At 45.6% G+C, this 27,771-nt stretch overlaps 8 protein-coding genes across 15 annotated transcripts in view; 6 read left to right on the plus strand and 2 right to left on the minus strand.

Annotated features, from left to right (window-relative positions):
• The first annotated feature begins 5,009 nt into the window (after positions 1 to 5,009).
• LOC105563062 (splicing factor U2af 38 kDa subunit-like) lies at positions 5,010 to 6,891 on the plus strand. Its single transcript, XM_012014348.1, has 5 exons — positions 5,010 to 5,202; positions 5,290 to 5,377; positions 5,827 to 5,893; positions 6,002 to 6,290; positions 6,382 to 6,891. The coding sequence occupies exons 1-5, from the start codon at positions 5,159 to 5,161 to the stop codon at positions 6,614 to 6,616; spliced, it is 723 nt and encodes a 240-aa protein (XP_011869738.1). The 5' UTR covers positions 5,010 to 5,158; the 3' UTR covers positions 6,617 to 6,891.
• LOC105563061 (transcriptional repressor protein YY1-like) lies at positions 6,880 to 12,982 on the minus strand. 2 transcript variants are annotated; one of them, XM_012014346.1, is made up of 4 exons: positions 12,452 to 12,982; positions 9,333 to 9,927; positions 7,445 to 9,113; positions 6,880 to 7,318 (listed from the first exon to the last, which is right to left on the minus strand). In XM_012014346.1, the coding sequence occupies exons 1-3, from the start codon at positions 12,939 to 12,941 to the stop codon at positions 8,999 to 9,001; spliced, it is 1,200 nt and encodes a 399-aa protein (XP_011869736.1). In that variant the 5' UTR covers positions 12,942 to 12,982; the 3' UTR covers positions 6,880 to 7,318; positions 7,445 to 8,998. The 2 variants fall into 2 exon arrangements, with proteins under 2 accessions (XP_011869736.1, XP_011869737.1); XM_012014347.1 differs by lacking the exon at positions 6,880 to 7,318 and having other exon boundaries at positions 7,465 to 9,113; positions 9,333 to 9,885.
• A 71-nt stretch (positions 12,983 to 13,053) lies between these two features.
• On the plus strand, positions 13,054 to 14,567 carry LOC105563063 (gamma-secretase subunit pen-2). The gene is made up of 3 exons (XM_012014349.1): positions 13,054 to 13,385; positions 14,091 to 14,195; positions 14,268 to 14,567. The coding sequence occupies exons 1-3, from the start codon at positions 13,325 to 13,327 to the stop codon at positions 14,405 to 14,407; spliced, it is 306 nt and encodes a 101-aa protein (XP_011869739.1). The 5' UTR covers positions 13,054 to 13,324; the 3' UTR covers positions 14,408 to 14,567.
• A 125-nt stretch (positions 14,568 to 14,692) lies between these two features.
• On the minus strand, positions 14,693 to 19,636 carry LOC105563066 (sugar phosphate exchanger 2). Of its 2 annotated transcripts, XM_012014354.1 has the most exons (10): positions 19,553 to 19,636; positions 18,817 to 19,479; positions 18,394 to 18,472; positions 18,181 to 18,316; positions 17,744 to 18,106; positions 16,934 to 16,987; positions 16,131 to 16,332; positions 15,899 to 16,047; positions 15,007 to 15,309; positions 14,693 to 14,930 (listed from the first exon to the last, which is right to left on the minus strand). In XM_012014354.1, exons 2-10 carry the CDS (start codon positions 19,091 to 19,093, stop codon positions 14,862 to 14,864), a joined length of 1,632 nt encoding a protein of 543 aa, XP_011869744.1. In that variant the 5' UTR covers positions 19,094 to 19,479; positions 19,553 to 19,636; the 3' UTR covers positions 14,693 to 14,861. The 2 variants fall into 2 exon arrangements, with proteins under 2 accessions (XP_011869744.1, XP_011869745.1); XM_012014355.1 differs by lacking the exon at positions 16,934 to 16,987.
• Positions 19,521 to 21,248, plus strand: LOC105563064 (EKC/KEOPS complex subunit LAGE3). 4 transcript variants are annotated; one of them, XM_012014352.1, is made up of 4 exons: positions 19,521 to 19,594; positions 20,419 to 20,533; positions 20,611 to 20,739; positions 21,112 to 21,248. In XM_012014352.1, the coding sequence occupies exons 2-4, from the start codon at positions 20,517 to 20,519 to the stop codon at positions 21,236 to 21,238; spliced, it is 273 nt and encodes a 90-aa protein (XP_011869742.1). In that variant the 5' UTR covers positions 19,521 to 19,594; positions 20,419 to 20,516; the 3' UTR covers positions 21,239 to 21,248. The 4 variants fall into 4 exon arrangements, with proteins under 4 accessions (XP_011869742.1, XP_011869740.1, XP_011869741.1 ...); XM_012014350.1 differs by lacking the exon at positions 19,521 to 19,594 and adding an exon at positions 19,860 to 19,934; XM_012014351.1 differs by lacking the exon at positions 19,521 to 19,594 and adding an exon at positions 19,871 to 19,943.
• A 19-nt stretch (positions 21,249 to 21,267) lies between these two features.
• LOC105563069 (phosphatidylinositol N-acetylglucosaminyltransferase subunit P) lies at positions 21,268 to 21,804 on the plus strand. The gene has a single exon (XM_012014361.1). The coding sequence runs from the start codon at positions 21,285 to 21,287 to the stop codon at positions 21,672 to 21,674; it is 390 nt and encodes a 129-aa protein (XP_011869751.1). The 5' UTR covers positions 21,268 to 21,284; the 3' UTR covers positions 21,675 to 21,804.
• A 90-nt stretch (positions 21,805 to 21,894) lies between these two features.
• Positions 21,895 to 26,452, plus strand: LOC105563068 (methylenetetrahydrofolate reductase). 3 transcript variants are annotated; one of them, XM_012014359.1, is made up of 6 exons: positions 21,895 to 21,973; positions 22,414 to 22,672; positions 23,099 to 23,325; positions 24,046 to 24,206; positions 24,992 to 25,314; positions 25,397 to 26,452. In XM_012014359.1, exons 2-6 carry the CDS (start codon positions 22,479 to 22,481, stop codon positions 25,560 to 25,562), a joined length of 1,071 nt encoding a protein of 356 aa, XP_011869749.1. In that variant the 5' UTR covers positions 21,895 to 21,973; positions 22,414 to 22,478; the 3' UTR covers positions 25,563 to 26,452. The 3 variants fall into 3 exon arrangements, with proteins under 3 accessions (XP_011869749.1, XP_011869750.1, XP_011869748.1); XM_012014360.1 differs by lacking the exon at positions 22,414 to 22,672 and having other exon boundaries at positions 21,903 to 21,973; XM_012014358.1 differs by lacking the exon at positions 21,895 to 21,973 and having other exon boundaries at positions 22,155 to 22,672.
• Positions 26,453 to 26,904: 452 nt separating this feature from the next.
• The window catches only part of LOC105563067 (probable citrate synthase 2, mitochondrial), a 24,193-nt gene continuing 23,326 nt past the window's right edge, over positions 26,905 to 27,771 (plus strand). The window contains exon 1 of the mRNA XM_012014356.1: positions 26,905 to 27,091. Coding sequence (XP_011869746.1) covers positions 27,047 to 27,091 — 45 coding nt within the window. The 5' untranslated portion in view covers positions 26,905 to 27,046. The remainder of the gene's footprint in view (positions 27,092 to 27,771) is intronic.

A 27,771-nucleotide genomic window follows, 5' to 3' on the forward strand; every position in this document is an offset into this window, starting at 1 on the left:
CAAATAACGAACAACATTCAACGGCGATGAAAACTTCTCTCGCGAAAAATACCAAGTAAGAGACAGCAACTTCTTACTCGGCGGTTTCAGCAGACAGTTGACGGCTGCGGAATGAAACGTGATCATTTTAATGACGATCGTTTTTAATGCGCTTGAGTGGAATATTTAAACGGATATTTACAGCTTTATAAATTGCATAATGTAAAATACGTTGCAAGAATAAAAACTGCATATGTACGTAAGATATATATTAAGATACTCTCTACAGTTATGAGCGTGCCACTGCGATTTTCAGTGGTGTACTTATAACTGCAAATCAGTGACTATATAATCAGTGATAATCCACTGATTGATTTTTGGAGAGTACATGGCATGTAAAACCATACAAATAGAATTTTGATACGTGACGCAACTTGTAAATAGTCTAAAGTGAGCTGTACAATACAAAATCTAATATTTATAATATGTAATTATAATACATGTCCCAGCGAGAAATGACTCGTCAATCGATGTCGAAACGATATCGAATCGACGAATCGTTTCTCATTGGGATACAACTGTGGTAGCACAGTGCATTGGCTCAATGCTCAAACATTGGTTCGATACAACCAAATATTGGGCCAATGTTTAACCAATGTTTGGTCAATGCACTGTGCTACTAGAAAATATAATGTATTACATATAATTGCACGTGAGATAACAGCGGTACAAATTTTTCACACGGTTCTTGACGGTCTTCTCCTTCCCTCTTATTAATTGTTAATTCGCTTTTGCGCTCGAGTCGCTGTATCTCTCTCGAGAGGCTATTGCAAACGGCAAAAAGCACATCGTCGAATCACAGATAAGCTCGTCGTAATAGAAAAGAAATTGGTCGCACGTGGCTCGCCACGTGCGGCCGCAACGTCGCCGCGAAGGGTTGCGTCCCGGGTTAACCACTTCGGCGACATTTGGCCCCGCCGAGCGAACCTGTAATTACGCGTGTACCGTAACAGGTACAATCTGATTTCACCAACGCGTTATTAAGCGCCAGATAATAACGTTTAATAACGCACTGCGGTTACGCTAGCAATATGCTTGCCGGATGCACGCGTCGTTCTCTAACCAGACAATATTTACTGCAATTTGTATGAAAGGTGTCGCGAAAGAGAGTGTCACCTGTTTTGAGCCGAGTGCATTCTCGTCGCGACGTAACAATCGTTTCGGGGATCGTGTAGAATTCATATTGATTGCAGCAGAAGATCTGCCGAAGGGAAAGAGTATTTCACGAATATATATAAAGATCCAGTTGTTTATCACAAGATCTTGCAAACATTATTATGAATAAAATATATTCCTCATATTACAGCGCAACCAGATGTCTTAGAATTACTATACAGTATTTTGCAGAAAATGTTTAATTCTCTTGACACGGCAAAAATGTTAGATTTGTGTTTTTTGTCCTGTGGTAATTGTAATTTAGTTTCTAAATTACTTTCTTAGCCCGCAACAATAATAATTCATTTATATTATTATTGGAATTATTTATTATAATATTTACTTTTTATATTTTTTGTAACATAAAAATTTTTTGTTTTATACATTTAGTATTTATAATAGTATTTTAAAATTTAGTAATAGATAAATTCACAGGAAACACTCTCCTTTTGACGACGCCGACGGCTAATAAACTAAGCCCTGTTACAAATATCCTAACATTTCCGGATGATTTCGTGCCTCATCTATTACACATCGATAATTAGCAGCCCTGTAATTACGAGGTGAGGGTACGTCTAACCCAAATGAGTTATAGTTCCATCTGTGATGCTTCTCCGAAAAGAATCGGGAAAGCGGCGTTTCCAGTTCCCACGATTGTAATTAATACCCCCATTCGTTAATAATTGCGTCTTGTAACATTTCTCGCGTGTAATATCACACGTGTTGAAGTAATTGAAATAATCGGAATGCATATGTAAAATATATAAGCAACTTTTTTGAAGAGAGTTTCAATCGAACTGTTTAAAATTATATTTAAAAAATAATCAATTGAAAACGTAAGCGCACAAGCGAACTTATCTACCTAGAGAAATTTCGGCATTCACATTTACAGGCATTAATGCAATTACCAGAGAAAAGTTTACTAACGTATCATCATTATATCGTATTTGTGTTGCTTTAAAACTAACTTCATCTATAATTCACGTCAGATTTTAGAATAAAACCCTATACAATTTTTCATATTGTATATTTTGACTTGTGTCCATAAATGTTTTTCATATACACGGCACGTAAAATTATAATTACATGGAAAGAAAAACCAAATATCGCGTCTCTCTTTCTCTTTTACTAACAATAAGCGCGTATATTTCGATCGAACGTAGCGGCCGCAGCTTGTTCCGGTATAATCCGAAATGAAAATACTGCGTCGGGACGGGTCCATTGTCCGGCAGAAATTTTTATCCTCGAGATCGAGAGATAACTAAAGGGGATCGGATTTAAATGGCAAAGCCCACGTGGCCACGTGTACGCGCTTAAATGCGATTCCGGCGTTGACGAGACGATTCGCGCAATCTCGCTTCGCATCGGCCATCGAATAAATATTATTCCTACGTCGCCAAAAAGATTCACCGTCGTCAGTTGCATAATAAGAAGCGTACAACGCGATAAAATGCACTGGACCGTAAAGCATCCCTTTTTATTTCGACCTTTGTAAATCGAATTATAAACGAAAAGAAAATTTTGCTACCGTAGCTAATCACGGTTTGCTAAAAATACTTTGCTGCCGTAACTATAAATTTCTAAAGCCCGGCAAACGGTAGCTACACTTTTCTTTCCGTGTGGAAGCAAGAACTTCGTTAAAACCTGTTTAAGCGATTAAAAGCGAAGTTACCGAAAGAACGAGGAATTTTTTCTACAAAATTTGTATTCTGATATTTAAAGTTAATGTATTACAATTTATAATGCACTATTATATCCGCGGTTCTAGCGACGATATTTTCAGTTGCTCTGCGAGACACAGATTCTCAAAGCAATCGTAAGAGGCCCCGGATTAACCGCTCCTCGGATAAAGCGATTTTTCACGGTGCATCCTAACAGGAGGAGGCCACGGCTAACACCTGGTACACGGAACAACCCATCGAAACGCACCCGTAAGTGTCTATTAATTTATACCCAGCGGGAGTGTGAAATCGATTTGTGCTCATGAATTACATCGGGATCCACGGCGAGACGTGCATTTCAAACAATATCTTTCCGCCCGATCATTAATCTCACCGACCAGAAAAATTATATTTCGCCTGCACGTATATTAATTTTACAAATAAACGATTAAGATACATTATATACACAAAGCTTATGGATAATGATATTTACACATTCTTATTCTCGGACAAGAGAATATTACATGTTTCGAGCCGTATTTGTTTAAAGATAATGTAAAAATTCGTGAAACTAACGAAATTTCCTCTGGATCTCGGGCTCTCGGAATCTCACGATAAGCGAGGCGAAGTGGTTATATAAATAATAAAATAAATAAAGAGACCGAAGTGGATTTTCACTGTGCCTCATCGTTATTACACTACCAGCATTATCGTGTTCTGAGCACATACGCTTCTGGAACGATCTCCTAGAATGTGCTTCGTGGAAAATAGCGACGATCGCGAGTGCTGGAGTTCTCACTGTTCCCTCACGCTGACACAATGACGAGCCGTAATAACAAATCGATCGTACGGATGCCGAAGACACGCACCCGCCGCGCGTGAGGGTCGTTCCCCAGGAAAACTAGGGAAGGCGGTGCATTGGAGCGTGGAGTATTTTCGGGGTGCCCGTGCGTGCCCCCCTTTGCGCGGGGGTCGCGTGTGAGGACACCGCAGGGGGTAACATCCAGCCCCGGATAGACCGGAAACGGTTAGGCGGCACCGGATACGGGAGGCGCATTATTAGACAGGTGGCTGGGACTCTGCGCAACACGAGAACTTGATGACTAGGACAAGCTCGGTCTCGTCAATGAAGCACAAAAGCAGAATGAGGAAATACATGTGAGAAATAAAATATAATTGTATATTATTTTAACAGATACATATTTGTAACACAAATTAATTTTCATATATATATTATTGTATCATTGTAATTTAATATTTCATCTGACTTTATGTACGTTCGTACTTGTTACATTTTATTATACATGTAGATCTTGATCAAAAGTTTTGCCCGACATACATGTCGAATTATAAATAGAATCCTAAATTCTGACGCGAATGATGGATCATCCGACATGGCTTTAATGAATGCTGCTTAATGAAGGTGAAAGTATACGGCTTAGATCTAACGCGGTAAAAGGAATTATGTATTTGTCAGCAATCCCGTCTCATGCAGATGTGCAATCAAATTCCATTCGTAGTTTCCATCGAGATCGCAGCCGAGATATCCTTATCGCTGTTTGTCACTGAGAAATATCCCGGGGAGCTGTTATTAAACGCTATTCATTAATGGCTATTCAGAGATCACATGCATACGAAATGCAATATGTGCTCACGGAATATTTCAAAATATCCAAAAATTGGGACTCTGAGAATTTCAAACTTCAAATCGCGAAAATCAAGAATCTCAAAAACTGGCAAAGTATCAGGAGAACATGACCAGCAAAGAGGTGGCACTATCTAAATTTCCAAGAATTGGAAATCCGAGAATTTTCAACTTCAAATCGCGAAAATCGAGATTCTGGAAAATTAACCAAGTATCAGGAGTACCTACATGATGAGCAAAGAGGTGGCACTATCAAAAATTCCAAGAATTGGATTTTCGAGAATTTCCAAATTCAAATCGAGAATCGAGAAAATGGCAAAGTATCAGGAGAACATGACCAGCAAAGAGGTGGCACTATCTAAATTTCCAAGAATTGGAATTCCGTGAATTTCAGACTTTAAAACGCGAAAATCGAGACCCTTAGTAGCCATGTCAGTTTTTGCAACCGAGTGACATTTCTATTGGTCGTTTCTGTTTCATGAAGATGCATCCATGTCCTTTCGCCATCATGAATACCGTCCGTAACACGCAAACAATGGCGATCAACATGGCCGCCATTTTAATGTTACTCCGCGCGTGATGCTCGGAAAGTGTTGATGATTCCGAGCGAGTCAACAACAATCGTCGGAATAATCCCGTGCTCGAGGAAACGTGAGCCATGGCGGAGTATTTGGCATCTATCTTCGGTACCGAGAAGGACAAGTAAGCGGGAGCTCGCTGAGTTATAAACGAGAAGGCAACGGCGACATTCTTGCCCTAACCTAACCTCTCTTTTCTTTCCCTTTTCAGAGTAAATTGTTCCTTCTACTTCAAAATAGGAGCCTGTCGGCACGGCGATCGGTGCTCACGTATTCACAACAAACCTACGTTTAGTCAGGTGTGTATTAAATAATTCGGCCCGTGATTCTGATTCTCCACTTTCCGTCTAACGTTCGCGCAACGGAGAAATAATTCACGTTCATTCAACCGTAACTGTTATCAGGGATATCTTTCAAATATTTTATTTAAATAGTTGTGTTCTCAAAATAGATTATCATTTATTTCAAGCCCCACTTGTTATAATCTCCAATCTTTCAAATATTTTATATAAATAGTTGATGCGTGTATTCTCAAAATAGATTATCACTCATTTCGTGCCCCATTAGTCGTAATTTCCAATCGTCCAATGAATTTTATGTAAAACCAAGGTGCGCAAACTTAGAAATCGTGAGATGAGATTTTGGAGCAAATCGAGAACTCGTCGAGGCAGTTGCACTTGTGCAGCACCCCACGCGGCACCTTTTAATACACATTTTAATACAATGCACTGCGTACATTCTTTTCCAGACATGTCTGCTTCAAAATCTGTATGTAAATCCCCAGAATTCTGCGAAAAGTGCGGACGGTTCCCATCGTAAGTAACATTACACTTCTACGATTATTGGTCTGGCAATTTGCACGCTAAATACCTTGTTCAATTCTTTTCCCAGCTGAATTAAAAGAAAAACTACTTTTGTTTCAGTTGTTGCAAACGTGTCGGACGAAGAGATGCAAGAACATTACGACAACTTCTTCGAGGACGTCTTTGTCGAGTGCGAGGACAAGTACGGCGAGATCGAGGAGATGAACGTGTGCGACAATCTCGGTGATCACCTGGTGGGCAATGTTTATATCAAGTTCCGCAGAGAGGAGGACGCGGAGAGAGCGGTGAACGATCTGAACAACCGTTGGTTCGGCGGCAGACCTGTATATGCCGAACTCTCGCCAGTGACGGATTTCAGAGAGGCCTGTTGCCGTCAATACGAAATGGGGTGAGCCTGGCATAGAAACTACTCGGTCGTGCGAGCGTGCGTGATGACGAGTACGATCGGTAATGATATCTCACGTGCCTTCGCGTTTCAGGGAATGCACGCGTTCTGGATTCTGCAACTTTATGCACCTGAAGCCCATCTCGCGCGAGCTACGCCGCTACTTGTACAGTCGCAAGAAGAGCGGTAGGGGACGATCCAGGTCGCGCTCGCGCTCGCGCGGCCGCGATCGCAAGCGCCGATCGCGATCGCGCGACAGACGATCGAGATCGAAAGACCGCCGGAAAAGGGACGACAAGGGCAGGGACGGTCGATCGGGAAGATACTAATTGTAGAAAATTCTGTTTGTACGGATATATTCATTCCAATCAATCTCTGACATAATTGAACGGCCGAGACACGTACGATGCTGCTCTCCTGACAAGAAAAATTATATATACACATGTCTTATATATATTTATACGTATAATCAATAGAATTAGAATTCGTCAATGCTATGTCACGAGTTTTGTTAATAATTTAGCGACCCCGAGGTAATCGAAGGACATGCAGTTTTCGTGCAGTGAAAAAAATGACAGACACAAATAAAATATAAGCATAGAAATATATATTTTTTTTATTTTGCATTGTATTTTTATATAAATTATCGAACTTAACGTATACCGTGAAAAACGATGCGCACGGGCTAGTGCAAAGGTTTACGATTATAAACCAAATTCTATTCATTCTTTTCTAAAGAATAGAAATTTATCCCTAGCTTCTGCGAGTAGAATTGATATAATACACACACATATTTACTTAATTACTTTCGAAAAGCAAATAGCATGATGCTTTTTCTTGTTGGATAGTTATCTGCACTTAATATCCAAACTTAAAAATCATGTTTTGAAGCAGTTATATTTTCGCTTTCTCGCAAATGTTGAATTAATAAAACTTAGACCGTACAATATAAAAATTTCAAGTTACCCTTTTTACCATTACATATTTTTATCTTTCAAATAAGAAACCTACTAAGGGCCAGTTGTTCCAACCTCCTGGTAAGTTAACTAATAGTTGAATCAAACATATATGTTTTTGTCTTGGGTTTTTTTTCTAATTAACCAAAGATAGACACATATATTTGTTTGTTAGTTTACCAAGAGGTTGGAAAAACCGACCCTAAATGAAGTATAACAACTGCCATGAAGAATAGAAAGTTTATTGACAAAAAAATGGTGGTCGAACCATTGTCTAAGCACTAAATCACTTTTAAAAAATCAATTTTTATCACTTCTTTTTATAAAAAGATATATTGGGTTGTACAAGAAAACGCATTACCGACAGCAAGTGGGTACAGCTACAAGAATTATGTACAGCTGCAAAGTAAAATTGTTTTTTTATGAAAGAATATATACTTTACAGGATTTAAACAAATTGTCCGAAGTTCGCCTAATGCAGGCTGGTGCACATGTACACTTATGTCGTAAGTATGCCTGTTAACATCGCGCGTATAAAATTATGATATGCGAATAATTATGATCAGTGACGTAATGGGAGATGCACGCAGTAAACATTTTATTCTAATTCGATATTAAATCTATGTCCATGGCTGTATTGCTTCTTACTCGAAATTTCAAGTATCGCCAAGGTCGTTCCAAGTCGTTCGATGCGCGTGCCGACGTCGCAACGTTTACGCAAATATCACATCGGGATGCAGTAACGTCATTTCGATATACTTATTCTTTTGTACAATTTTCTCGTTTCGATTACGTTACCGTGGAAACACCTTTCGACCGATTTTGCGTCATATTAACGTAATATTTGAGACATTCCAATTCTTATGCTTTAACTCGGTCAACGATTACTCCAGCACTTTGACTACACCCTATCGTTAATCATTTCGCTACACGTCATCCCTGTTACTCCTATTTTTTTTTCCGTATCCGTCAAACATCTTGTCGCGACATCTCTCCGATTATGCATCCCTCGATACAAAACGAAAGACAGTACCGTACGACTCGGCACGATAAAGATTGCGTGACATTCACGGATCTCGTAATATGCGTTACACACGCGTAACCTCCTCCTCCTCCACCTCCACCTCCTCCTCCCTCTCACCCCATCGTCAACTATCAACAAGTTTCAGCGTTAATACAGTGTAAAAGTCGTATATTACCAAGATGGTACAATTGAGTCCGACGGAAAAAGATGCATCTTCGTGGTTTATTCCCATCTGAATTTCTCCAAAATATACTGTATACAATATTTTAATTGTACTTATATATATTTATATATATACAGTCTCGTGTGTATGTGTATGTGTGTATATGTATATATATGTTTTATGCAAGCGCACTCGATTTCTCTTGATAGAACAAGAAATTGAGCAGTACGCAACACAGTCTAGCTTGCGGTATCTTAGAAGGTACATTATCTTTTTTTTCCTTTTCTTTATTTTTTTTTGAAATCTCTCTTAACTTTATTTGCCCTCTCATGTGTTACGGTAATATAGTGCTCCAGACATTATCTCAAGTAATTCGTATCTAAGCACAGAGGTATTATTCTTCCATTAATTCTCTTAAGACAGCTAGTTGACTGCCCGTGTCATGTGCAATGACATCACTTGTACGCGCCGTAAAAATATGTACATTATTTAGATTAATAATTAATGGTTACGATACTTCAGTAGTAGTGTTCAGCGGGAGTTTATACGAGATCAACGTTTAGGGGGGCTAATCGGCGTAGACAATGAACTGTTGATTGTCCACATCTGCAACTTCAACTTGGACAAATTGAGGCTGTTGAAGTTGAATTTGTTGTACTTGTCTCCCAATCGCGTTCCGGGATCTGAAATCACAGAAAAAATGAGGATCTTCATCAGACGACTGTCTCCTTTTCTACTGTACACTTGCGCCGCGCTACACTTCTGAATTACTAACAAGAATTTACAATCTGAATTTGATTGCTCTTTGACGCGAATAGCTCCTCGAAAAGAACTGTTCTCGACGCTCGTGTTTTGAAATGTTCCCTTCGAAAATCTCGGCGTAAAGAAGCGGGGAAACTTACTTGGCTTTCGCGTGAGTCAATATGTGCGACTTGAGGTTCGTCGATTGTGCGAATTTTTTACTGCACCCGTCGAACGGACAGACGTACGGCCGGTCACCGGTGTGGATTCTCACGTGAGTACGTAGGTTGAAATCAAGACTAAACCTCTTGCCGCAGCCCTCGAAGGTGCATTGAAACGGCTTCTCGCCCGTGTGCACCAACTGGTGCCGCTTGAGCTTGGAGCTCTCGACGAAGGCTTTGCCGCACTCCGCGCACACGTGCACCCGCGGCCCGTGCGTGTGCAAATGTTTGCGCATCGCACTGTTATCGCGGAACATCTTCGTGCAGCCCTTATGCGGGCACGCGATCGTTCGCTCGACGCCGTCCATCACCGGCGGCTTGCGCACCTTCAGCTTATGGCCGGGCCGCGCGAACTCGGCGAGCTGCTTCGGATCCGAAAGATCCAAGCCGGGCATACCGTCCGACACCGAGCTGTTGGAATTGAACTTGGCATTGGACTTGCCCGTCATGTATTCCGTGTAGTCGGGATCCGGTTCTGGATTCGAACCTTCATCTGGAACATCCACATCCAGGTCAGGCGCTAATAGGAGGTTACCTTTAACAGCAACAAACGGAGAGCGGTCCCAAAAAAAGCTACTTTTGCGATTTGGTTTGGTTTCTTTCGCCAACCGCATGGCGTATGACTCAATGATACGCCATGCAGTTTGTGATACATTATGTATTTTGTATAAGCTGTACATAACATGCACTTCATATGTATATATATATATTTCTGAAATCTGGCAGGAGAGAGAACGGAGTGAGCTCGGCAGGATTGTGGGAGAAAACATTTAGGCCGGTATTCGCAGTCGGGTCTTGTACTCAAGACCGCCTTGAGTTTATCTGATAGCTGCTGCATAGAACATTTCTTTGGCTATGGAGTATCTAAAGGTGATCTTCAGAGGATCCTACTCTCTAAAAGTCAATCAGTGCATTGACTGAAAAACAGTTCAAGTACATCGCTGGATGATTCAGTTTATTATTTTTTTACCGACGTATTCGAATATAATTTTCGGCGGAGGAACTTTGCAATTTTATAAAGCCAATTTCAAATTGCTCGCGAATAAAGAATTAAAAGGGAGGTCCAGGTTCAAACCCTGGCTGAGATGATATTTTTATATTTAGACACTAACACCCTGTCACGGCTCTTAGTCCTTTATATTGCTTCAAATTTGTGTTAATCACATTTGAGCCATACGAATTTTATTAAAGAATTAAAAACTTCAAATGCAAATTTCTCTTTTACTAGACTTCTGGACTGAGTGTCTCAAGAAAATGTTCCGCTATGCGGTCCGCAACTTGTCCTTTTTATTATTATTTTGCGTGCAAAAGCCAAGATTAAGTTTAGAAGCCTAACAAAAAATCTATTCGCTCGAATAAGTTATAGGTTAGGTAACCTACAAGTAAATAGACTTCTCGTTAAGCTCCTGAACTTAATTTCAATGATATCATGCTGTTCTTTCACTTAGTCTGAATAGTGGGACACTGTCAATCTGTACACAAAAGCCACATGATTTATATATTACACAAATGTTTTCGCGAATTGACAGTTCTAGGAGCAAAAAGGCGCCAAAAGTGCAGAATCGCTCCAGCATTCCCTCTAGCGCGAATTCGTGGAAAGTGAAAAATTTCATTGATAAATATTAAATCCGTCAATGAAATTTTCTCACTTTTCACGCGTTCGCCCTGGTGTAAAAGTCTCGAGCCCCGGACTAAGAATACCGACCTTAGAAAAAAGAATTGTAGTAAAGTTGGAATGAGACATAAATTTTCATAAAAATTGTCGTAACATTAGAATAAGATCTAGAAGGCCAATTAAATTTCAAAATCGTCCGAAAACGATGCAATTAAAACTATCTCGCACATTCATCAATGCTTCGGTTACCCTCCGATCTTTCTCGGAAACAAAAGTCTCTCAAACTTGAACTCGCAAAATGTATTTAAATACATTTCAACATTTTTCTCATTGCAACTTAAAAAAAACCACCTTATTCGGGAACCGTGTAGGATAATGACAGGGGAAGAAATGTTGAAAGAATCGAAGATACCCGTTGCATCGCGGCCTCAGTAACAGCCCCCCCCCCCCCAGTCCTCCACAAACAAATTGCAGAATAACAATTTATCTCCGTGACTCATTTTTAGATAAAAAAAAGAAAAGAAATAAAACGACAGACGAGAGGCGTGAATCGACGGGATTACCGATCGTTCGCGTTGTCGACCGAGCCCACCCGGTATGTGGGCTCGCAGTGCAGCATGGATCCGCCGTGACGTCAGAAGTCGCGAGGCACCGCTGCGGCGCGTCGCCCGGACTTCTTTTGTGCGCCACGGACTGGCCGCGAGATTCATGACATTTTCCTGCCTCGCCGCGAGACGCGGCGGGCTCGCCCTTAGCGTCCCCAGCTGTCTCTCCCCCTCGAACAGCCGCGAGATTTGAACGAGCGCCGTTCGGGTCAGCGTCGACGGGCCGTGGTGTCGAGTGCCGCGCCGCTCCGCAACGTCGCTCGGCGCGTCCGCCGCCATTTGCTCGGCGGCGGACGGGCGGGCGATCCGCCGCGTAAAAGAGGCCATTTTCAAAATATGGCTGCCCCCGTGGGGCCAAGCACAATGGCGTTCGCGCGATCAAAACAAACAACTGGGCCTGTCAAGCCGGCGGAGCCGCGCGGCCGACGCGGCGGCCCCAGGTCGCCGATCTTGCGGCGGGGCGACCGCGCGCCCGTGGCAGCGACGCAGTATCGATCTGAGTATCGCACCGGAAGTGCGTACCCGCCCGTGTGCGTGGAGGATACGACGGGCCAGGAGGAACGAGGGGAGAGACAAAGAGAGAGAGAGAAAGAGAGAGAAACAGGGACGGGGAAGAAAGAGAGAAAGAAAGAATGAACCGTCCTCTGGACGAGAAGACTCGGCGAAGGGAGAAGCTACGAGCTCGAAGCGGGGACGGAGAGCGAGACGGAGAAAGGAGCGAGGCGGCAGGAATGATACAAAAAGAGAGAAAGAGAGGGAGAGAGGATGAGTGAGGACGGTGGGTGGGGGGGGGAGGAGGGGGCGAGAAGAAGTGCCGAAGATCCCGAAATGCGACTCACCGTCGTCCGTGCCGGACGCCCACATCGTTACCGAGAACTCGCCCTCGAGCGTCTTGATCTGCACCTGCTTTTGCTCCCACTTCCTAGTCTTGGTCTCGGTTGCCATCTCGCCGAAGATCGCGTGGTCGGACGCGCGGAAACGCGCGCCGCCGCTCTTGCGCGCCTTCTTAGCGGCCTTACGCGACGGCCCGGGGCTGGACTCGACATAAATGTCGTTGTCCGGCACCGGGATCTGGTCGTACACGCTGAGCGGGTCCGCGCCGACGATCTCCTCCTGCGTCTGCAGTATGATTTCCTCGCGGCCCGGCTCCGGCAGCGGCTGCAGCGCTATCATCGGCTGCCCGTCCTCGCCCTCGATCGTCGTCTCCACGGTCTCGCACGGTATCTCCACCGGTATCGCCTCTATCTCGACCTCCTGGATGTCCGGTTGAATCTCCACTTCGGTTATTATGTCCGAGGACGCCATATTAATCTCCGGCGGCGACGCCATGTTAACGAACCAAAATGGCTGGCTTGGGCGACGGAGCGCGGCCCTCGGCGGGGACTCGGAGCGTCCCGTGGCCCACGTGACCCCGCGGCCCACGTGACGCGCCCGAGGGGGGGGAGCGGCGAGCGCCATCTTGGGGGCGCGACGGGACCGACGCGTCTTCTCCCTTTTTTTCCTTCTTCCCCCCTTGCTTTGCCGCCCCTATTGTTATTTTTGCACGGCGCGTTTTTCGCCGATCCCGCGACTCGACGCGACTCCTCCGTCTTCGCGCGCCTCGATGCCGACCGCCGTCCGAGTCGCTTGATCGGGAGGGACGGTCGCGAGCTCTCGACGCGACACCGAGGGACGAGGATAGGTTAGGACAGCCGTCCGCTGTCGTCGCCGCGATGGACCTGTCCAAGGTGCCGAACGAGAAGAAGCTGCACCTCTGCAAGTGGTACTTTCGCGGTACGTTGACGCCGCGACGATTTAGTTCGATCGGGAGACCTGGGTCTAGTCTCTGCCGTCGCTGGCCTCCTCTCGGCTGCGCTTTCGTTTCCTCGCGGGATTAAAACCCGATCCGCTAGTGCTCTTCGCGTCTAGAAACGCTTTGTTTTACATGAGCGAATCCAAACGCTTAAAAATCTGTCGATTGTACACCGGGACTCGCCGATGTCTTCCTACGTGAATTTGCGCACAGCAACGCGTTTGTACATTTTGCGTATACGTACGTGAAAAATGTACACGCGTGAAGGAAGGCATCGGCGACTCCTAGTGTACAATCTATCAACTTGTACGAATTCTTTTAATGCAAAAATTGTAAAGATATCTTTTTTTCGAATCTTTCAGCGCATTTATTGGCTACAAAATAGACGCGCAGAGCACATCGTAGATCAGGCTTGATATCTCGCCTCCTTTTCCTCTAAAATCAGATGTGTATATACATACATGTATCTCTTTAAGTTCTGTATTCCGTAAGAAATTGCTACTCCACAAGTTGTCTTTGGCTCTTTTTGTTTCGCTCTTCGCACTTTCTCTTTTGTTCTACAACGCTGATCGAGATACGTCGGAGCGTTTTTACAGAATATACCCCTCAAGTACAGAGAAAGTAGCGTAGCGCGTGGCCAAAAGTTGCAACAACCTGCTAATGTTTTCTCAAACTCTTTGTCGTAGTTGGTTTCGCGCTACTGCCGTTCCTGTGGGCCGTGAACGCGGTCTGGTTCTCGAAGGAGGCCTTCGTAGCACCGCCTTACGAGGAGCAGAAGCAGATCAAGAGATGTTGGTATCGATCCAATCATTTCCTACAAATTTCCGATTCTTTTCACTAACGGATGCGCGCGCTTGTTTCAGATGTGGTCCTCTCCGCCATCGGAGCAACCCTCTGGGCAGCCATCCTGGTGGCTTGGATAATCATCTTCCAAACCCAGAGAGCCGCGTGGGGCGACTTCGCCGACGCCATCAGCTACATAATTCCCACCGGCATCCCTTGAGCTTAATACTTGACGACTGGTACGGAATAATTTATCACGGAAGTGTGCATTGAACAAATGTATATTAAACTTTGTAATATATTTACGTCATAATATAATTGTGAGTTCGTGTGGTAACATCTGACATTTAGCGTACGCAATAAAAAAATAGCTTCTTACACTTTATACGTATATAGTTGAAAAATATCAATCTCAAAAATTATTTAAAATAGCGGCGCTATCTTTTCTCCGTTTAAAATTATCTACATTGAAATAGTGTTGCGTAGCAGTTACGACCAAAAAAAATACTGTCCAAAATATGCTATTTTATTTCCATTAAAGTCTGACCTCTCGTACGCATCGATCGTTCGGAAAACACCCGCGCTTAAGGCGATACGAGCAAAACTGTACAAGATCCCAGACAGGTCAAAATCGCATACGCGCGACAAGAAATTTGCAGATTTTACCTCGCATTCTAAATTTGAATAACTCTTCGTCTTTGTATGTACGATCTTATGTCTTTATAAACTAATCTGGACAGAAGCTGAAACAGCAAAACACAGTATGCAGGTTACTGGGCAACGATTTCATGTGTGTGCCAACGAACAAAGCGGACTCACCAGCAGGGCGAACAGATCCGCGCACATGAGCATGTAAAATACATGGTGCCATCCGCCCCATCGAGACACTAGGCCTGCCAGCAACGGGCCAACCGCCGCACCGATACTACCGGTTCCATCGATAATGGCAGTCACTGTAGCCAAGGCCTTGGAATTTTCCCCTAAACTAGAATGAGTCCCAAGTTCGGCCGACACAGCGGTCGTTATCAATGCATAGGGGCCGTTCACCAATAGCCCCCCTATCAGTAACAATACTATATTGACGCCTAGGCTGGTGTTTCCAACATAATCGTATATAAATAACTGAAACATAGAATACACGTATTATATTAGGGTGCTATTACATTTGTCGTGCACGTTGAATGCTTCCAGGCTAGTAAGGTTCTAGAGTATCTTAAAATCTTCTATCCTGCAGCGAATCAACGTTCTTAAAAAATGTGTCGTACGACGAATGTAATACCGGCCTTGGGGCCTGAGCAGAATGGACTGTCTTGTACTCTTAAAACGATGTTTTATGTTTTAAGCCTTTATCTTGAGGTAACGCACAATAACCGTCTTGTGACTTAGGAATACAAGACAGCCACTCTGCTCAGGCCCTTAGGGTGCTATTACATTGGTCGTACGACAAATTTTTCAAGCGTTTTGCTGGGCTGCAGAATAGAATATTTCTAGTGACTCGAGGACTTTTCTACACAAGAAGTCTTCTTTGCTGCTCTCCGCAGCCGTGCTTGGAAAAATTTGTCGTACGACAAATGTTGTATTAATTGCTTCAAATTTATCTCGTGCAATAGATCGCCAATTTGTGCAGTCTTTTAAATATTACAAAACACATGTTACGCACAAAATTGTCAAAAGTATTTCTGACATGTATCAAGGAAAATGTGGCGCTCACCGCAGGAAATGCAAGACCGAACATCGCGGCGCATGTCAACGCGCTCATGCCACTGTAATCTGAGAGAACTCCGGCTGCTATGGCGCCCACTATACCGCCCACGTCGAAAAAAGTCGACAGGTCCGCGCTCATAGTCGCGCTGTATGTAGCTGCGAAAGGGAAATTCTTGTTAGAATTGCAAGGTGAAATTTGAACTTGCTGGTCGGTGATTAATGCCGCCACGAATACCAACTTGAAGCCGCGATGTATAACGGTAGCCAGTAGAGGAATGTATAGCTGACGAGCTTCGCGAAAAACAGCGATAAGGAGTATTCGATAACACCCGGTATCTTTATGGCTCCTATGAAGCCTATCGCGTTGTTACCAGATGTACTATGGTCACGCCGGTGTCCAGGCAGCATCGGGCTGGTTTCAGATCGTCCGCTCGCCGTATTCTTTTTAGACATAAATTCCACGAGATATCACTAATGCTTTTACATGTTCCTTTATACACGTAGAAGGAAGCAATTATTAAGAAAATAGTAGCACGCTGCTGCTATCTCAGGATATTTTTGTTCGGTTCAAGAATAAACTAAGACCCATATTAGGACTTTTCATCGATAAAAGTGCTTGCAAAAAGATCCTTTTTTCAGCCAATAAGAATCTCTCAAAACCAATTTTGGTGGTACTTTTTGCGATAAAAGAGGATGCAGAATATCAACCTGAATGTGTATAACACATAAAATGCAATCTTTTGTTGAAATAACACGCGATTGGAGCATAGACATAGTAAATATAGACTGAGCGTCCCATTGAATAAGCTGAAGCTTGTTTGTGAAGAGAGAGGGGGAATTTAATTTCTTTCTCTGTCTTACAACCATCGTAAAAGAAAAGAATCAGAGAAAGAAAGTCTTCTCAAATCTCTGTTTCTCTCTTCACAAGCTTCAGCTTATTCAATGGGACGCTCAGCCTATATTTACTACGTCTGTGGATTGGCGTTACATTTCGATGGAAAATAGAAGCGCTAACTGTATGGAAAAAGTAGCATGCACTTACGTCGGCAGCAACTTGTTCACGGTAGACGCAGCGATAGATGACGGGTTCAGTACGCTAGGTACAGTAGATGCTTATGTATTACGGGAAGTGCAAACTATAATTCTACTAAAAATAATTTAACGGTTAATCTTGGCGCTTGCATTACTAAAAACAAACCCTAGGAAAACTAAAAGAAACAAAAATTGTAATCGTGGAAATCGTAGACAATCCTTATAATTACGAACATGCTATTACATGCTACATTACGTGCTATTACATGCCATGTTAATTAACAAGTAGTGCGTTAGGTACAAAATTTTATGCTCCTTAAAATGAAAAACAAATCTACTATGCTAGTACAGTAGACTCTCGCTAATCCGGCCATTCCTTAAAAAGATGTGCCAGATCACTGAAAGTCCATGAAACTTTTGTAGTAGTTCATCAGAGTTTCAGTAGTTCCTTTTTCTACAATCAAGAATTAAAACGACCTAGGCCGGCAAACCTTTTGTGCTGGTAATGTAAGATATACTTGAAAAGGACCAGTATTACTGGCCGAAACGTCGTAATTTAATTTTATTGAATAAAAAGATTTGCCAGCCTAGGTCGTTTTAATTCTTGATTGTATTTCTTTTATCACGACTTACCATTTCCAAAAAACTTCTTTTTTTCTATTTAGGGTAACAAAGTGAGCAGAATACATAATTTATCAATTCTGTCCGCCAAAATTAAAAGCAAAGTAGTCGCAACGAGCGGCCGGATTAGCCAGAGTCTACCGTACCAGTGTTCGTTGGATAAAGAAGCGTAAGAGTGTGCGACAGCGAGGGAACTTACGTCGGTGATACCGTGAGATTCGTAACCTACGTCAGTCGAGTCGTCGTCCGAGCTATTTGTTACATCAATTTTCCGATATCCGTGGCAAGCGGGCGAGCTGTACCCCACGTCGAGGGGATTCGGTATCAGGAACAGGAAGACAATGAACCCCACCAGTCCCATTATCACTCCGGGGACTATGAAGCTCAGGCTCCAATCGGACTCGACGTACGCCGCCGCGATCAAGCTGCCCAATATATTTCCCAGGGACGTGTGGGAGTTCCACACCCCGAAGATCAAGCCGCGCTTGCCTTTTCCGAACCAATTGCCCACGACAGTCACTACGCCTGGCCATCCGGAAGTCTGAAAGATTCCACCTAACGCCTGCGCACGGGGAAAGGAAGAAGTGCGTGAGAGAGAGAGAGACAGGGAACATCGTCGTTTTAGCGTAGACATACCTGCACGAAAACGAAGTACCACAGATTGTGAATATTGTACGGTTTAGCTATTCCGAATAGATAGCACGATATGCCTGACGCGAGCATACCGATGGAGAGGAAGTATCGCAGGTTTACTCTCTCCGCGATGAATCCACTGTACAACAAGACAAAAATTACTGACCGAATTCCGCAGAAATGGCGTAAAAAATTAAGTCACTTCGAGGTATCCACCTGAGAAACATAGCCAACGCGTATGCGAACAGGAACGCCGAGTCCAGCATACCGAGCAACGCAGGCGCATCCTTGGTGTCTGCGGGGGAAAAAAGCATGGAATTATTCGCGCGTCCCAATAAATCGCTTTGCGCTCCGTCGCTCTGGGAGTCCCTCCAGCTTAGAGTCTGGCCGGTTCTGGCGAAATTCTGCCAGAGAGAGAGATACACGTTCGCCATTTCTATTCCTTTCTTCCTTTCGGAAGTTGCCAGAGCCAAATGACGACCAAGGGTGCGTCCGGGAGCTCGCCATCGGCGCTGCTTAGCGCTGCGCTCTCGAACGCACCCCAGGTCGACGGATCCCCGAGAAAGAAAAGGAAGTTGCCGTCCATCGACCAGACCCTGGCCTTCAGTGAGAGACTCCGGTCGGCCTGTCTCTCCTCACCGAACGGAGCCCAGTCGCACCAGGTGTCCCGGTTACTGTCGTTGACCAGAACGTCCGCGGGCACCGGCAGGCCGCTGCAGTTGAGACTCAGCACGTTCTTCACCACGGATATCGGCTTCCGGGTGAGATGGTAGCAGGTGTACGCCAGGTAGGTGAGCGTCAGCACGACCCCCTGGTGCCAGGCCATCCAGTTGACGCGATAGTGTTCGCAGCGGCTGTTGCACGCGCATCGCGCGCACTGCAGGCCCCACGGCAGATCCCTCGTCGGCCCGTTCATGGTCTGACGTCTACACCGGGTGTTGGACAAATGACATTCGAGCGTATCCTCGGGCGGCGTACTCCGTGCTCCTTGGTCGCGGGACTGTTCCGTGCGCGGGCGAGCTCGAGCAATCCCGGTCCCCCGTCGACATCCGACGTACGCGAAATGCAGCTGGTCTTGAATAAATAATCGCGGGGATCACAGTTACGTTAATTAGCTAAGTAGACGAACACGTAGACATCTCTTTGCGCGATTCCCCGGCGAGCTGTCTGCCGCTACCACGACGCCTCGCATAGTACTGGCTCGTCCGTTACCGCCCAGCAGCGAGGTATCCAGCGGTATCAAGTGAGATCCGAGCTGATCGACGACGCGAGCGGTAAATAAACGCAGCTGTCAGTCATAACCTACAAACAGCGGAGGGCACTGTAGACTCGGCGAGCGGCGAACGTGAGCGCACGAATACCAATCATTATTTACCTGAGTCTAACGATTCCGAGGAGGGCCGGATAAGGATTCTTGGTAAGTGCGACCCTGCTCTTCGTCCCGCGCCCCCGTTTCCACGAAGCGCGATAGTGTTTACCACGAGACGACACGCTCGACGTCAGCAACGCCCACACGCGCGCGCACTCCCAAGTACGCGAGCGAGTGCCCGTCGCATTAATCGCCGCGCGTGGAAACGCGTTCATTGTTTCCTACGGTGGACCTTGAGCAGCGTTGCCGTCACGCCGTGGCTTCGCGCCGCGTCAAGTATCGCGCGAGTAATCGCGGTCGGTTTGAGGTTATCTCGCGACGTCAGCGAACGTCTCTTCCCGAGGGAGGCCGGAGGAATTAATTTCCGAGATAGGCGACATTGCCGCCGGTATTCATAGTCCGTTCTTATATTTCAGATCGTCTTAAGTGTACACTTAATGTACCGTTGACCAATCACAGAGCCGTGTTAACCTATCAAAGAGGACCCTAAAGTCGTCTGTTTTATCGACACGTTCGAATATCGTTTTTGGTAAATTGTCTTTTGCGCACAAAATAATGCCAGGATAAGCTGCGGACCGCATAGCAGAGCGTTTTCATACTTGAAACACTCGGGGGTCAGAAGTCTAGTGAAAAGGATATTGGTATTTGAAATTTACAATTTTTTTTTATCGCGCGCACGAGTGTTTTAAGTATGAGAATGTTCTGCTGTGCGATCCGCGACTTGTCCCGGCATTATTTTGTTAAAGCCAATAAAAAGATTTACCAGCGCAAAAACTGCATTCGAATGTGTCGATAAAACAGATGAGTTTAGGATCCCCTCATCGGCCATCAATCTTGCGGTGTGCCTAATCGTTGCTAATTTATGCTTGTAGAGCAACGGGGATTTCAATCTGGACAGTCGGCATCGTCGCGGGAAGACAGGTGCCATATAGATAAGAAGAAGAAGAAGAAGGCGTTGCCGCGGAATGCCATGAGTGACCTCAGGGTGTATGTATCCTTATCTTACAAATCATCTATTCGTAATGGGATTCGTCGTTCAATTTGAAACCTTAACGTTAACACAGAGAGCTGTCCGTGCCCTTCCCGAGCGCCAGAGAAGCGGAGGTCGCGTACCAAGTGCTCAGAGTCGACAAGGAGCCGTCGAGAAGCGGAGTCACCAAGAAGCTCACGTTGAACGACAACCTTCTGGAGGCGTAAGTCGCCACGTCGCTCGAATCTCCTTTGTACACAGGCAGGCAGGGGTGCCTGGACATTTCTATAAGTAACCAGCGTAGAAAATTGCCTGACGACCCATGGCTGGCAAATTCTAACTGAAGAAATTCATTGCGAATGATATCACCTCAGTCAGGGTTTGAACCTGGACCTCCCGACACTCTGGGCGGGCGTCTCTATTTCTATAGTTATCGAGCACATTATAGAAACGTCCAGGCATTTATACACTTTGCATATACATACATGGGAAATGTATACGTGTGTGTTCTACATCTGCCATAAATTGATATGGGAAGGCATCGATGATTTCTAGTGTACCTTGTCCCGCTGATCGTTCGCCGTTTCCTGCGCAGGTCGTTCAGCGGCAAGGAAGCGAGGAGCGTGCGCGTAGGCCTCACGTCCTTCTTCCAAAATCTACTGCTGGTCACGGAGACCATTCAACAATTCGGCCCACCTGAACCGACGTACGCTCATTACTGAGCCGACACTTTCGGCGATTGTCGAGTTTTCAGTATATACGCACGCCATGGAGCACACTCCCGCGCCTTACGGCCCCAGGGCCGTCTACGGATACGCCATGTATATCGGGTCGAATATGCTCTTCCTGTTGTACGCGATATGGGCGATAATACCAGACGAGGTGCTGCACGATCGCCTGGGCCTGACGTACTGGCCGTCCAAGTACTGGGCAGTCGCGGTGCCTATATGGGCGCTCACCGCCCTGGCCACGTTCGCGTTTCTCGTCTATCCAGCTATCAACATGCTGATAACTCCGGATATCGACGACATCCGGACCATCACGGATAAGTACGCTCTGCCGAAGACCGAGACCACCCTGGGCGGGATACCGGCTGTGTCCGACATACCGATTACAGAGGTCTGCCGGAGGCTGTACTTGAGAAGGAGCAACTCGTAGTTGCGATAACTTTTGTTTAATACAATTTCTTGGCACCGCGATGGGTGTACAACTGTTTGGAAATAATCGGGAGGCACGTGCCGCACGGATCTGACAAAAATAAAAGGGACAACGGTCTCGTATTAGAGCAGTACTGTAGCAGCCCTTTCTTCAGCAGCTCCGCCGAAGTCTCGTAAATGCCGCGTAGACTTGCGCGGTCGTTAAAGTCCACAATGCTTCGAACTCGAACTAGTATTACGGGACCAGTTTCAAAATAAGCGACTTGCTACCAGACTGAAAGAAAATCTAGAAACAAACATGTATGTATATTTTATACATTTCCGATGTACGTGCAACAGTTCGCGCCGGAAATCGACGGGCATCTTTTTTTCTTCATAATATAAAGATTGCACGTACATGTTATATTTATATCGTTCTTGTTGTATGTAATATTGCGCGCACTTTTCCACACTGTACACTAGGAATCACTGATGCCTTTCCACATAAATTTGTGCACATATCAGCACATTTATACACTTTGCGTTATACATACGTAAACGGACAGGCAGGACATTGCTAGATTTGTAGAATACAGTATAGAGGTGTGTCCAGGCATTCCTGCCTGTCTGTGTACATGGAAAATGTATACTATGTGTTCTACGTGTGCTTAAATTCACAAGGGGCGGCATCAGTGTTTTCTAGTGTACATACATCACTGCGCGAGATATCTCCACGCTGTACGTTACATAATACAACGCAGGCCGTTAGTATGGACCGCGGAATAAGAGTATCGACGTTTTGATTCACGGCTATCGCTAATCCACAATGAGAAACCTGATCCTCGAGACGGACACGTGGAGCGACGCCGACAGCGAGGACGGTCCCTCCACGCGCTGCCCTCGTGCTCGCAGCACCAGCGTGGACCTGCGACGATCGTTAAGAGACAAAATTAGGAAAAACGAGATCTTTTGTAGCTTCGAGATCGTTTCCACGAGGAAACCCGGCGCGTTCTACCGCAGGTCTGTATAACGGGAGAAAGTCGGAGTTGCGATGCCGATGATTTTTAATTGGAACGATTTTACGGCGACGCGAGGGGCAAGCTTTTCTTCTCTCTCTCTCTCTCGAGACACGAGAGTCTCGACTAAGGATTCGCTTGGTATTTTAATGAGGTTATAACTGTGCGCGATCTTAGATTCTTTTTTAAACAATATCAAGCTTGGCTTCTCGAGAAGGCGATCCTCGTTTAAAATAACAGATAGAAAAATTGATAAGACTCTCTTGTTTAGTTACATTGAAATTGCATGCGGTCTGATGTAATCTGACTAGATTCTATCTAATATTTTAAATAGGGATGTAGCGCAAAGATACACATTTAAAAAATATATTTATACATAAATGTATTGTACATATATAACATGTGTATTTATATATGGTGCGGACATTAGGCTTCTCGCAGACATGGAGGAGTATTCGCCGCTCTTCTACGCGCTAACTTGGCACAACGAGGCGGCCTCCAGCAACGATAGCTACCTGCCGTTGGACCTGGCGGAGAATTTTCCGCCAAATACCCTCCTACATCTGGCGGCTAAGGGTCTGAAGCGCGACGAGGTCGTTCGCATTTTGAGAAAGATCCTCGCCCTTGGAATAGTTAATATATTTGCATTGCGAGGAGGTAATCAGTCGCCGACTTCCAGGACTTCTCGGCCGAACTCACTGTCTAAGGCCCGGTTTCACCAACGTCGCTTAACTTTAAGCCAGCTCGATTCACCCTTCGTCCCTTTCCAACTTGTTCCCTCGGAAAGAGACGAGGAACGAATTGAGCTAAGCTCAAAGTTGAACGATAAAAAGAATTGTTAGACGACTTTAGGCTGGCAGATGGTTTCCTCGTTTAAATCCGACGTTTCGATCGGGTTGTGGTCCTTGTCGAGGAATTGAACAATAATATTACGTCATTGATATTAAACTAAACGGCACAGGAGTTCGTCATCCATCTCTGGGCGTCACTCGGAGAACTATGCCAGAAGGCACGTCCATCCGATGTAACGATCACAATAGGACTAGCTATTTCTTTTTGAAAGTTAAACAACGTTGATGAAACCGGGCCTTATAATTGGAATTCGTTCAAAGTCTCCCTCAAATCGACTCGAGTTCCCGGAGTTGCGTTCTTTTCCTGCGGCCTGCGCGTTCCGGTAGACTCGAAATATCCCGCAGATCGAATCGCGATGTACCGTTAAACCGATTGCAAACTATAAACCGATTCGTATGCCCGCGATTATCAGAGCCGGGAGAATTGAATTCGCGATAAAACCGGTCCCCGAGAGGCTCGACCTTATCGATCGCCTCTCCCCGTGGTGTCTCAGCCAGGGGAGTACACGTCCGGCCCGACTTGCAGATTCGTCCGCCAAGAACGGCGACTTCGAGCACGCGGCGGATCTGGTGGCCTTCATCAGGCAGCAGTTCGGCGACACTTTCTGCGTGTGCGTCGCCGGTTATCCGCAGACGCATCCGGAGTCGCCCACCAAGGAGCTCGACCTGCGTCACCTGAAGGCAAAAGTAAAACGAGCGATGCATTGCCCACGTAGCAAAATATATCTGGGACTTGAATTAGATCGACAAGTAAACAAAGGAGGCCAATCTTGACGAGCACGAAAATTAACAAAGCAATATATATTTTGAACTTCAAGATGTTACAGTCGAAGTGTAGATCCGCGGGACGCGTTTCGGCACACAGTGCCTTCATCAAGTTAAACTTAAATTTAAGATTAACATTAAAATTAAATGGTTATTTCACCGGTCGTATTTGAGATATCGTGGATGATAATTTATGTCGGAACTGATAAAGAAAACAGTATGTTTTATCTATCACATTGCCTATTCTGTAACATGTAAAATCTGATTTCACTAAAGTACAGATATCTAATATTTGATATAAAATCAGATATCGCATCTCAGATGAAATACTTTTTTAGAATCTGGAAGATATCTCTCATATAACATCAAGAATTATTTGACGCCAGTACATGACCAACAATAATTAAGCTTGCAATCGCCCGTAACTGGCAACGTGTCTTTAACACAGACAATATATTGCGAAAAATGTTACCTCAGCCAGGGATCTGTCTCGAAGTTTTCTGTGTTAAAGACACGTTGCCAGTTATGGTCGATTACAAGCTCAATTATTATATCTCTCGGGTATCCGAGCAATTTCTGAATAGTCTTCTTTTCGTATCAGACACCGTAGTATTTAGGTGTCTCCCAGATATCTTTCTGACACTTTTTGCTGCGTGGGAGGGTAATTGCCCGAGCAACGTGATTCCAGGTTGCGTAAACGTTTCCAGGTGGAGGCGGGCGCGGATTTCATCATAACGCAGATATGCTTCGAATCTCAAGTCCTGATAGACTTCGTGAGGGACTGCCGGCAGATCGGAATTCGAGTCCCGATCCTACCAGGGATCCTCGCGCCCGCGAGTCACGCGTGTCTGGAGAGGATGGCGAGCACGTGCGGGCTCGATGTGCCGGTCGTAATTAGAAACGATTTGGCGCGGATGAAGGACGACGATCGGGCGGCGAGGAGATATTCGGTCGACCTGGTCGCGCGGATCGTTGCGGACGCGATTCGCAGCGGAGCCACGTGTGGTTTTCACCTGTTCACGCTAAATAGGTAAACGGAGTTTTCAGGCGAGACGGAATTTTTAAGAGATGACCTTTTTCCACACGCGTGTTACGTGTGCATGTATTTATAGATTATCGTTGGTGGCGGAAGTGTGCGAGCGCGTAGAATTGGTCAGAAGCGGGAAACTCGGGACGGAAATCCACTGTGCTCCGGATTCACGTTCCAGAGGATACCACAGGTCTAGTTCGGGGAAAAAGGAGTCGGCGCAGGCTGACGTTTCGCCCGAAACAAAATAAGTTAATGTACGCTTATTTTAATTACTGTTAATCAGTTTAATCAATCGTTACTGTCATTCCCTTAACGCAAATAAAAGTCGGAGCGTAAGGCAAGTGTAAGTAGAGGCTGACAGAAAAGTAAATAAAACTCCTTGGAAGCGTAAATTAAAACAGCGGAACGTAAAAGAGATGTTAAGTTCTTAAAATGTTTCTTTTACATTCCGCTGTTTTAATTTACGCTTCCTAGAAGTTTCATTTAAACTTCCGTCATTCTTTATTAGCATTTTGCTTACGCTCCGATCTTCATTTTCGTCAGGGTCAATCACGTGGACGCCCTAGCAGCACAGTGCATCAACCAAACATTTGTTAAACCTAAGCCTAACATTTAGTTGTATTGGGCCAATGTTTAGCCAGTGCATTGTGCTACTAGGGCGCTTCAGTCTCGGTTTAACTTACTTTTTATCTCTTTCTAAGAATGATACCCGTTTCTATCAATGCTGATTAACTTTAGTCTCGGTTTACATTACTTGTCTTCTTCTTACTGTTTTCCAATTCGTAAAACTAGAAAAAGAATACGTGCGGGGAGCGCGCTTTTAGCGCTGAAAGCGTCTTCCATCTTCGTTTGACTTAAAGGTCCGTGTTGTAAATCCCCTAAAGGCGCTTTTATTGATAAAAGAGGATACAAGTGACGAAGATAGACCGATGCTTTCAGCGCTAACACCCTAGTAGCATAATATATTGGCGCAATATTGGGAAATGGCGGCGAGTGTGGCGCGGAGAAATGTGCGCTGCTCAGTAAACAATTGAACGAAAAGATCCGAGTTCGAATCCACAGAGGAAGAAGTAGAATATTGGGAAATAATGTAAATCTAGTATTCCCAATATTGGTCCAATAAGATGAACGCCTTCTCTTATTTAGCCAATATGTCTATTTAGCAATTATAGTTTAATATTATATCAATATTAGACCGATTTTCTTATTACATAAATTATCTGCATGATATTTACATCAACTTTTCTCATGTGGACAATGTAAATTTTATAAATCAGATATCAGAATGCACGTCAGACGTGCGCCAAGTGGAAATTTTATCGGCGGGGTCAGAAAGTGCGCAATGAAATAGAAAAGTAAAAATGGGCGTAAGAGCCGCGCGAAACCGTATCCCGAAACGGCAATCGAGTAGAAACGCCGGCGCGGCCGCTCTCAGGTTTCTCTCTGGTGATACTAAAGGCGATTGTGACGAAAAAGGCCGTCGAGTAAAGAAAACTTGAGCGCGGGGCGCCGGCCGCCGCCGCGGCCGCCCCTGAGCGGTCTGAAGCGCGCCGCGGGTCGAGGCGCGTGCGCGCGCCGCGCGGCGGCGAGAGCGGCGCGACCGGCGGCGGGGCCAGTCGAGTTTGGGGCGCCGCAGCACCGCGTGGTCACCGGTCGATTAGTTAGACGGTCGAGTCGGTCAGTTCGAGGGTACGCGACACCCGCGCAAGATACAGCCCACGCAGGATAAGGAATGGCGCTTTTTCGCTTCACCCCGAAACGCTGCCTCGACGTTCAGGTGAGTCGCCCCCGCCTCCCCCCCAGTCTCCTCCCCCTTGCTCCCCCGCTCCCCAGAGTTTCGCGCCCTTCGCGCGCTTTGTTATCAGTCGTTTGTTCGAACGGACAGAAATTCAAGGGCAGAACCGGCGGCGGGCGTACAGCGTTCGAAATTCGAAATCTCCGGCTGGAGGATGGCGGGCGCCGCGGCGACGAAAACCCGCTCGCGTCCTGATGAGTCCTATCGACCCGGCTACGACGGAACCTCCTCTCCCGTCCTGCGAAAGAACGAGCTTCCCGGACTTCGTCGGCGGCGTGGGGAGGGAGGGAGGGGGGGGGGGGAAGGAAGGAAGGATCGATCTCGCGCGGTCGATCCTTCGAGCGGAAATCCTCTCGCCCGCCGCGAAAAGGGACCCGACCGTTTTGGAAAGAAGGGTGTTTGCGCGAGGCCTGCTCGTGCATGTGTGCACCTCGCGTGCGACACGCGCGGGATACGAGAGGCTATGCGTGTTCTCTCTCTCTCTCTCTCTCCTCGCGTGCCCGCGCGCATGGGGACTCTCTTCGTTGGTGAAATCGCGGGGACCTTTCGTTTTCGGCGGGGCGGGAGAGGGGCGAGTCGTTTGCGCGCGCGTGTGCGTCCGTGTCCGTGTGGCGTGACCTTGCGGAAGTACCATCATTATTACGGTCGCATATCGCGACATC

Source organism: Vollenhovia emeryi, unplaced genomic scaffold (assembly GCF_000949405.1).
Source record: "Vollenhovia emeryi isolate VEMERY1.0 unplaced genomic scaffold, V.emery_V1.0 DF939180.1, whole genome shotgun sequence".
NCBI classification, from domain to species: Eukaryota; Metazoa; Arthropoda; class Insecta; order Hymenoptera; family Formicidae; genus Vollenhovia; species Vollenhovia emeryi.

Bases quoted from the DNA above. Each gene is read 5' to 3' on its own strand.
- LOC105563064 (XM_012014352.1), top strand. The intron at 20,740-21,111 runs GTAAGTCGCCAC...TTTCCTGCGCAG, and splicing joins AACGACAACCTTCTGGAGGC to GTCGTTCAGCGGCAAGGAAG.
- LOC105563061 (XM_012014346.1), bottom strand. From the start codon at position 12,941: ATGGCGTCGCCGCCGGAGATTAATATGGCGTCCTCGGACATAATAACC. The intron at 9,928-12,451 runs GTGAGTCGCATT...TTGCTGTTAAAG, and splicing joins GGCGTCCGGCACGGACGACG to GTAACCTCCTATTAGCGCCT. The intron at 9,114-9,332 runs GTAAGTTTCCCC...CTGTGATTTCAG, and splicing joins TTGACTCACGCGAAAGCCAA to ATCCCGGAACGCGATTGGGA.
- LOC105563066 (XM_012014354.1), bottom strand. From the start codon at position 19,093: ATGAACGGGCCGACGAGGGATCTGCCGTGGGGCCTGCAGTGCGCGCGA. The intron at 18,107-18,180 runs GTATGTCTACGC...CCCCGTGCGCAG, and splicing joins GGTACTTCGTTTTCGTGCAG to GCGTTAGGTGGAATCTTTCA. The intron at 14,931-15,006 runs GTGAGTCCGCTT...TTGCTGTTTCAG, and splicing joins CGGATCTGTTCGCCCTGCTG to CTTCTGTCCAGATTAGTTTA.
- LOC105563062 (XM_012014348.1), top strand. From the start codon at position 5,159: ATGGCGGAGTATTTGGCATCTATCTTCGGTACCGAGAAGGACAA. The intron at 5,203-5,289 runs GTAAGCGGGAGC...TTCCCTTTTCAG, and splicing joins TTCGGTACCGAGAAGGACAA to AGTAAATTGTTCCTTCTACT. The intron at 5,378-5,826 runs GTGTGTATTAAA...ATTCTTTTCCAG, and splicing joins ACAAACCTACGTTTAGTCAG to ACATGTCTGCTTCAAAATCT.
- LOC105563069 (XM_012014361.1), top strand. From the start codon at position 21,285: ATGGAGCACACTCCCGCGCCTTACGGCCCCAGGGCCGTCTACGGATAC.
- LOC105563063 (XM_012014349.1), top strand. From the start codon at position 13,325: ATGGACCTGTCCAAGGTGCCGAACGAGAAGAAGCTGCACCTCTGCAAG. The intron at 13,386-14,090 runs GTACGTTGACGC...TCTTTGTCGTAG, and splicing joins CTGCAAGTGGTACTTTCGCG to TTGGTTTCGCGCTACTGCCG. The intron at 14,196-14,267 runs GTTGGTATCGAT...CGCTTGTTTCAG, and splicing joins GCAGAAGCAGATCAAGAGAT to ATGTGGTCCTCTCCGCCATC.
- LOC105563068 (XM_012014359.1), top strand. From the start codon at position 22,479: ATGAGAAACCTGATCCTCGAGACGGACACGTGGAGCGACGCCGACAGC. The intron at 22,673-23,098 runs GTCTGTATAACG...TGCGGACATTAG, and splicing joins CCCGGCGCGTTCTACCGCAG to GCTTCTCGCAGACATGGAGG. The intron at 24,207-24,991 runs GTAAAACGAGCG...AAACGTTTCCAG, and splicing joins TGCGTCACCTGAAGGCAAAA to GTGGAGGCGGGCGCGGATTT.